Below are 8909 nucleotides of genomic sequence, written 5' to 3' on the forward strand. Positions count from 1 at the left end.
TTGGCGTCCCAGAATGCTAGGATTACAGGCGTGAGCCACCGCGCCCAGCCTAGGTATCATTTTTAAGCTGGCTTTGATCTTTTGGAATAGAGTAGAACATAAAAAAATACCTCACACCAGAATAGTATAGTTTGGAATTTTAAAATTCTAAAATACTTTAATAATTAATATTGATGGGAAGACTGATATACAATGCAATTATTTATTTTACAAGGAGATTCTGTACATCAGGGAAACATCTTGAAGTACAATACACCAGACTTTTATTTCTGCTCTACATGATTGTGAGTTTCCATGTAAGTTGGTACTTACATAGAAAGGGAACACAGAATTCATTTTTATATATACAATACAAACAAACACCTGAACAGACTTGACCCCCAAAGTGTCTTGTTTCAAAAGAACACTGAATGAGATGAAAGATTAACCAGATCCCTTGGTGGCACGTGGAAGGCAGACCAGTAGCTCAGGAAATCAAATCCTGTCTCAGGCTTGGCACATTCAGGGTAAGAAAGGCAGTGAAAGAAGGGTTTGAAAATGTCACCTCAGGCCACAGAGAATGCTGGCATAAGCAGTCTCCAAACCGACAAGACAGAATGGTTAGAAGTTGTCAAGTTAGCAATTTAAGTGTGGCTACCTTATATCCAGACCTCTAACAGAGGAATCATCAGTAGAATCATCACTTATCTCCCCTCAGTTATCCCAAGTGTTAATGAACTTCAAGGAGATGTGGATCTAGTTATTATTTCCATAGCCATAAACATTTGACAGTAACGGAGAAATCCCAACCCCCCCTTTTCCCTCAACAGAGAGAAGACACTGCCTTTTAAGGTCACTTTGGATTTTTTGTTGTGATCTGATATTCCGCTTCTTCAGTAAGTCTTATGTGGATGTGAAAGGAGAAAAACCTACTGAAAGATTATATAACAGAAAAAATGAAGGGACCTACAGAATAAATCAGAAGAGATCCATGAAATAGCCACAATTTCTTGAACATTAAAGTGAAGGCAAAAAGCTACATTCATCAGTTAAATAAAAACTATTTTTTTCTTCTACTTATAGTGTGGATGGGAATTAGAGGGAAATGGTGAGGCTGTATGGTTTTCAATAAAAATTCAAACAAAGCAACGAAATCTTCTGTTTTAGGAAATCATATTAATGTATATTACAAACACAGAAAGGGAGGGTGCTGAGCCAATGCCCAGGCACCAAATACGCTGGCTACAGTGTGGGACAGGAGGGTGATGAGGTGGAAGCCGCCAGAGGGGGTGAGCAGGAGGATGGGTGCAGGAGTGAAGAGGGATGGGGGGGCAAACGGCACAGAGAAGAAGAGGGGGCAGTGGACCACGATCGTGCCACCTTCTTGCTTCTCCAAAGACCTTTCCCTATCTAGCGCCCCACATCCCTTAGGATCTTGCTGTGATTCTGGCTGGAAGCGTGGGGACAGACAGCTCACAAATGCTCCCACAGAGCTGCTACAACTCTGCTTTACGGAGAGTACATTTATTGGTCAAGATGATTTAGAATATCATTTGGTACAATAAAAGGACAATAGCCTACAAACTTTAAGCCATGAGTCAGTTTTCTGCCAAGTTGGCATTAATATTAAGGCCTTTTCTTATTTTTGCATATAGAAAATATATATGCTTTCTCATTTAACCAACATGGATTCTGGTTGTAGCTCAGATTGCTTAACAGACAGGAAAAACAGAAGTTCCCATTCCTTTAAGATCACTTTTTAATAATCAGGATGGCATGAAAGAAATGAGGAACGTGTCAGATCCTGAGCTTCCTCTCGGGCTAGAGTGCCTGAGACTATATTGCTGTGTCACAAGAGGTACAGTGCAATGCTTTCATCTGACATGCCAGTGTGGTAGGAAGGCTTTTCCTGGAGGTGGGGACCCCTTTAACAGAAGGTTGGGAGCCTCCAGGTTTTTCCTCCCACGAATTGGATTTAATGGCTGGAATTTAGCACCTGCATAAGTAGGTCTCACACCCAGGGCAGGGCAGGTAAGGCTGATGGTGCAGACTGTGCCTCAGCACAGGGAGTCATCTTGGGGAGAGGGTGTGGCGCAGCTAATGAAATCTGGAACCTGCAACTGGCCTAGAACTTTGGTGGCTGGTGAGGGAAAAATCCCTCGAGTATGCTGCGTTATCAAAAGGTTCAAAAGCACTAACAAATGTTCAGTTTTGCCCCAGGGGCAGCACGTGAGAATCCGTTCCAGTGAAATGCTACATTCATAGAAGTGCTGTTCACCCCAGAACTAGATCCCAGAGGATGCAATTCTGGCTGTGCTGGGAAGTGCTAAAGTTCACTCCATATGTCACTCTGGAGACTGCAGTGGCAAAGCAGCCCTGTTTGGGGGGTCGTTTTAGTTCATCTTTCAAATTTTGGCATCAAGGACGATGGTAGCTAAAAGAGATGATCAAAAAGAGACAAGTTACCAGATAAAGTACATTGCTTTGCTATTATCGTATCAGTAGTAATGAAATGTTACATTCTGATTAGAACTGCCTCTCGTCTGGCTCTAATTCTACCTGGCCTTTCTGTTGCATATTCCTCAGCCCCTTCCTTCTTTCTTGAAACTCTCTTCTCTTGGCTTCTGTAACACTATCTTTTCCCTAGTTTCGTTTCTTCTTCAATTGCTCTTCCTCAGTATACTGTCCTGGTTCATTTTTCTCTGTCCACTCTTTGCTTTTTATTCTTTTTTTAAAAATTTTTTTCTTTTTTGATAGAGTCTCACTCTGTTGCCTGGGCTACAGTGCAGTTGCATCATCATAGCTCACTGCAACCTCAAACTCCTGGGCTCCAGTGATCCTCCTGCCTCAGCCTCCCAAGTAGCTGGGACTACAGATGCATGCCACCACGGCTGGCTATTTTTTCTATTTTTTGTAGACAGGGTCTCGCCATGTTGCTCAGGCTGGTCTTCAACTCCTGCCCTTAAGGGTTCCTCCCGCCTCAGCCTCCCAGAGTGCTAGGATTACAGGTGTGAGGCACAGTCCCCAGCCTGTCCACCATTTAAATAAAAAACAGTTTCCCCCCTAAGGGTCTACTGTCTTCTCTCATTTGTATCTTTAGACCTTGTTTTCTTTCTGGACCCTACACTGAATATCTAATTGTCTTCTAGGCGTCTCCATCCCAATGTGTCACAGGCCCGTCAAACTCAACATAGATAATTTTTTTCTAGCTTTTTATTGTCTGCCTTCCTCTTTTAGAATAAAAGCTCATTGAGAATAGAAACTTTTTTCTGGTTTCCTGCTGTATCCCAGGGACCTAGCACTTATCTATCTTATAGTAAGTGCTCAGTAAACATCTGTTGAATAAACTGTTCACCTGAACTCCTTATCACCTTCACAGATCTCAAAAAATACAAGGTAGAAATTTAAGAGTCATTTTGATTACTCCTTTATTTCATCTCTGGAATCCAACAAATTGCCAAATCCTATTGATTCTATATTTGAAATGTCTTTCAAATCTATCTCCTTTGCATTCTCACTATTACGTCCCTGGTCTGAGCTACCACTATGCTCACCATCACTACTTTTTTTTTCTTTTAGGCTACTCAAGTGAAGCAGTGGGAGTGGAGAAGGAACAAAGGAATCTGTGACTGGTTGTGATCAATTAGCTGTAAATATCACTGCACTCAGACCAGCCCACTATGACTATTCCAGTCACTTCCTGAATGATTTCTTTGCTGCTAGTCTCCTTCCATAGCACCTTCCACAGTTCCAACAGAGCTTGTTTTTGTTTCATTTATTTATTTAAAGCCAGTCAAATTTAGCAGTGGGGGGTTGAATACCAACTTTAGTGACACTAATGTTAAAAGTTCTGATAACCCACTACCATCAGACCAGTTGCTGTTCAAAGAATTTGCCCTCTCCACTCCTATCAGGTTCAGCACAAAAAAATTCTGTAATCAAAATAACCATTTGCCTATATAATGATGAAAAAACACTTAACATTATATTTTCCATCTCTGCTTGTTTCTTCTTTTTATAGCAAGCTCTGTAATTGTCATTATGTGTTCTTTCATTTAGTGTCTTTTCATAAATGTTCTGAGAGAGTCATATACAGATACTTTAACTGATTGCATTTGTGGCTAGCTGATTCTTTAGATATTGTAGGTTCTTATTCTTTTTTTTTTTTTTTTTTTTGAGACAGAGTCTCACTGTCTGCCCGGGCTAGAGTGCCGTGGCATCAGCCTAGCTCACAGCAACCTCAAACTCCTGGGCTCAAGCAATCTTTCTGCCTCAGCCGCCCGAGTAGCTGGGACTACAGGCATGCGCCACCATGCCCGGCTAATTTTTTCTATATATTTTTAGTTGTCCAATTCATTTCTTTCTATTTTTAGTAGAGACGGGGTCTCGCTCTTGCTCAGGCTGGTTTCGAACTCCTGAGCTCAAACAATCCGCCCGCCTTGGCCTCCCAGAGAGCTAGGATTACAGGCGTGAGCCACCGCACCCGGCCTGTAGGTTCTTATTCTTAATCACAACAGTAATTCCAAATCAAAACACTTCTTAGCTTGTTTCATGAAGACAGCTAATTAAAATGAAGTTTATTTACTAAGATCAACTGTGCTAAACAGAACTGAAACCAGAGAGGGCAAGGTCTTGTCTAACTTAGCATAATCTCCTTATTCATACCCGGGAGAGTGAAGTGCAAGGAAGAGAGCACCCCAAAGCTTTGAAGTCATTCATTCCTTTTTCCAAATCCTGATTCTGTAATTTACTAGGAAGTCAAGCAAGTTAACGCTTCTGAGCCTCCATTTCCTCAAATGATAAAATAGGGACATTAACACATCTTGTAGGTTTACTGCAAGGATTAAATAAGATAATATACATAAAATGCCACATTCAAATGAGGCATTTACTATTGTCTGTTACTTCTCATCCCTTTCTCTGAATGTAGTCTTCTTGTCCTCAACACTGTGTGTTCTCCTTTTTATTGATGTCGTTATAGCCCTTCATATCTGAAAACTCCAGTTTTTTTGGGGGAGGAAGCTCTACTTAGCTCACAGTACTGGGTCTTTCGGATCTTACCGTGTAAAATGTTTGCTCTCTTCATGAACCTCCATCTCTGAGCTTTTAAATTCATTTAATTCTTTTCTTATGGCAGCCTGTGGAGTAGAAACAAAACGTTTCAGCTTCTTTTGGCTGCTGTGCTATAGCAGTGTGACTTCCCACCTATTCTCTATTGTGCTCTGAGCACAATACACATCACCTTCCTGGACACCATTCGTCCCATAATAAACCTAAAATCTTGAGTTTAATCAAAATATGTGCAAAACCTGAAAGAGATATTGTAGCTTTAATAGTTTTCACAGCATGCAAAAATGCTTTTCTCATTATAAAAGTGAAATATGGGTAATTACTAAAATATACAACCCACAGTCCCTCCAACCAAACGTAACGACTGTTAAAAATGATTTCCTTCCAGTTTTTTTACTGTGTTATATAGCAGGGATTTTGTTTTCTTCAGTGTTGGAAGTGGAGTCATTAGTATAAACTTTTGGTTTCTACATCTTGGCATTTTGTATTCTCATTTGAAATCTAACATTATATTAAAATTAGAAGCTTTGTTTGTAGTTCTCCCTTCTAGTTAGTATCTTGCATCCTTCAAATAAAAGAGAAGTAGAGAGAAAGAGAGTGCCTGAACAAGAGAGCGATTTCCAGGTACCTTGTCAGCAGGGGTCAGTTTGGTCCAAGGTTTGTCAGCTCGCCGATCATAATCTTGAGCATCCGTTACCTCGACATATTCATTAAACCTCAGAATCTTCCTGGCAAGTAGTTCAGCCACAGTTGGCCTTTGACTGAGCTGAAAGAAATGGAGTCTCTTAGTTCACTAAGCCAGGAATTAGGTGTCAATCATTCATTCAAATTGCTTCTAACCCAGTATCTCAACCTTCATTGCACATTGGACTCACCTGAGGAGCTTTAAGCACTATTGATTCCTGGGTCCCATCCCCCAAAGATTCTGGGCAGTAAGACTTTTTTTTAAAGCCTTTCACTGCACAGCTAAGATTGAAAAGCACTGCTGTAATCTAGTGCTTCTCAAACTTTAATATGCATCCAAATCATTTGGGATCTGCTTATGGTGTAGATTCTGATTAAGCAGGTCTCAGGTGGAGCCTGAGATTAGGCATCTCTTACAAACTCCCAGGTGATGCCAATGTTGCCTGGTCCATGGCCCACATTTTGGGTAGCAAGGCAATTGTAAATTTTATTTCAACATGAATAATGCCCAAGATAGCAGATTCTGTAACACATTATGCTTTAAAGTTGCACAATAATGTAATGTAACCCTGCTCAATCTGGCATTAAATCTAGCCATGGCTTCTAATTATCAAGGATAATCCCTCTGTTTCTGGGGAGGGAAGGAATGGGCAAAATCAAGAAAAGAGTATGTAGATCCTTTGCTCTCCTGGGGAATTCTTATAAGTTTTAATAAATATCTGGAGAACTCAGACCAAATCAGAATCTACAGGAGGTAATCACAAACTTATGGTGGGAAGGACAGGAGAAAAGGATTAATCCCTGGGCTTAAAGGTTAACACAGGTCTAGTTAAGAAAAGATTCTTTCCTAATCGATCTGGGACCAATGAGAAAATCATGGTTTTTCATACTTTTCAGGTTTTACTACTCAGGGTTATTTAAATTCCTTCCCTGCTTAGAAAACAACCAGTTTGTTTTTCAAAATTGAATGCTACACACTCCTCCGGTTACTGTCTCTACACATCAGTGAGTTTTAGTGTCTATATCAAAATCATAGGACTACCAAATAAAAGGTCAAAATTTATTTTGTCAAACATTTATTGAACATCTTGGGCTAGGCCTGTGTGAGATATTAAAAATGAAGAGAAAAAAACCCTCTTTATAATGTTATTTTCTATATTTGCATCATGTATATTTTCATAGCAACCTATGGCACTTAGAGTCAAATTCATTTATTTTCAATCAAACAGGTCATTGAAATATAACATAGTCAACTGAACCCAAGGGCAGCAATACCTTTCTAGTGAGGCGACGTTTAATCTCCCGTTTTTCTGCCTGACGATCAGCTTCATTTTTAGCTATATTTGACAGTCAGAAACAAAGAATATTACTTCAAAATGGCTGCACGTGTGTTTTCAATTTGTATATCAAACTTTTAGTAATTACACCAGATATTTCTTACAGGTCCAAATCAGAATAAAATTTGGGAATGGCTAATCAAGACAATTTTCTTGTCAACTGGTACAGTCAAATACTTAAGGCTGGGCATAATGGCTCATGCCTGTAATCCTAGCACTTTGAGAGGCTGAGGCGGGAGGATCGCTTGAGGCCAGGAATTGAAGACCAGCCTGAATAACATGCCGAGACCTTGTCTACAAAAAATAAAAAAATTAGCCAGCCATAGTGGCGTGCGCCTGTAGTCCCAGCTACTTGGGAAGCCAAAGCTGGAGGACTGCTTGAGCCCAGGAGTTTGAGGTTGCAGTGAGCTATGATGATGCCACTGCACTCTAGCCTAGGCTACAGAGTAAGACCCTGTCTCAGAAACAAAAACAAAAACTTAAGAACAAGGATTAGCAAGCTATGGTACCAAATCTGGCCAGTTGCCTTTATTTTTACTGCCCATGAGGTAAGAATGGTCTTCACATTTTTAAATGTTTTTATAAGTACCTACAAAATAGTTGTTCATTTGCTTTTTGGCCTGTAAAGCCAAAAATATTTACTACGTGTCCTTTAAGAAAAAGCTTGCAGATTCTTGCTCAAGAGTATCTGCTAAGAATGGACAATAGAGATGACATCAATTTTCATGTGTTATGTCTATACAGGCTCCCACACTTTAAAATTCCCTAAGTGATTAAATTATGAATATCCAAATAGTGCTGAGAGAACAGGGAATGGGTTGGTCAGACTGAGCATGCCCACAAATAACCCCAGGAAAGCCTAAACCTCTTCAGTAAGGCTTTTAAGGCCAAATGTCACTCTATGCTCTGGAAAATCAAATCAGTACTGGATTAGAATGCTATTTCAGGAAGTTAATTATATACCTAGACAGCAAATTAAATACATCATCCTATTTTGTGACTCTAGAGGCAAGAAAGTCTTAAGGGATTAAAGTGGGAGGAAAACTGCTTCATTTGGCACTTGCTTTGGGCTTCAGTCCTCAGATCCCACTAGGAACAGGAAGGTCTCCACCACATGCACAGCCACCACCTTAGCTCCCTGAAGACAGAGATCTATGTTGGGCACATCTCCCACATACTGTCAAATCCTCCCAAATGCCCAAGGCAGTCCCAGGATACTGTCAGAACATTAAAACAAAATTTTCTGGGGTATCACAGTACACGAAACAATACCATAATGACATCTTCCCAAGGGAAGCTTGGTGGAGTTCTTTTCCTTTAGGGGAAAAAATATGAATAATCCTTTCCTGGCTGGAACACTCTCTCCTTGGTCATTGTAACAAATGCTTCTTTCCTCTTTTGTATATATTATAGGCAGAAACATACCAAAAAAACTATACAACTTTATTTCCATAGCCAGACTCACGTTGTAATATATTTCGTTGTTCCAGTTCTTCTGGTGTTGGTCTTTGACTCAGTCGCCTAAAAAGGAGATAAACAGGGGTATCGTCTATGTTAGACCTCTCAATTTTGTTTATAAAGATTTTTTTGGCCATAGTTTATATTAGCCCCTATACAATAAGAAATCAATAATTTTCCAAACTGATATATTGCATTTGTCTGCTTGCTTATAAAACAATTTCACATTGAAAATGCTAACACAGATACCACATTGTAAAAAGGAACTCTATGTGCAAACAGGAGGCCAGGATTTAAGTTCTAGCTCTGACATCAATAAAAGATACCACCATAAAAGACCCTGAGTGTTCTCATCTGTAAAATGAAGATTTGGACTGAACT

At 40.0% G+C, this 8909-nt stretch overlaps 1 protein-coding gene across 1 annotated transcript in view; it reads right to left on the minus strand.

Moving 5' to 3' along the window:
- Positions 1-125: 125 nt before the first annotated feature.
- The window catches only part of PHACTR4 (phosphatase and actin regulator 4), a 141934-nt gene continuing 133150 nt past the window's right edge, over positions 126-8909 (minus strand). Inside the window, exons 9-13 of the mRNA XM_012645904.1 lie at positions 8536-8591; positions 7009-7070; positions 5678-5815; positions 5041-5117; positions 126-2413 (exon numbers count right to left, since the gene is read on the minus strand). Of these exons, the coding sequence (XP_012501358.1) occupies positions 2398-2413; positions 5041-5117; positions 5678-5815; positions 7009-7070; positions 8536-8591 (349 nt within the window). The 3' untranslated portion in view covers positions 126-2397. The remainder of the gene's footprint in view (positions 2414-5040; positions 5118-5677; positions 5816-7008; positions 7071-8535; positions 8592-8909) is intronic.

This window comes from Propithecus coquereli, unplaced genomic scaffold (genome assembly GCF_000956105.1).
Source record: "Propithecus coquereli isolate 6110/MARCELLA unplaced genomic scaffold, Pcoq_1.0 Scaffold239, whole genome shotgun sequence".
NCBI lineage: Eukaryota > Metazoa > Chordata > Mammalia > Primates > Indriidae > Propithecus > Propithecus coquereli.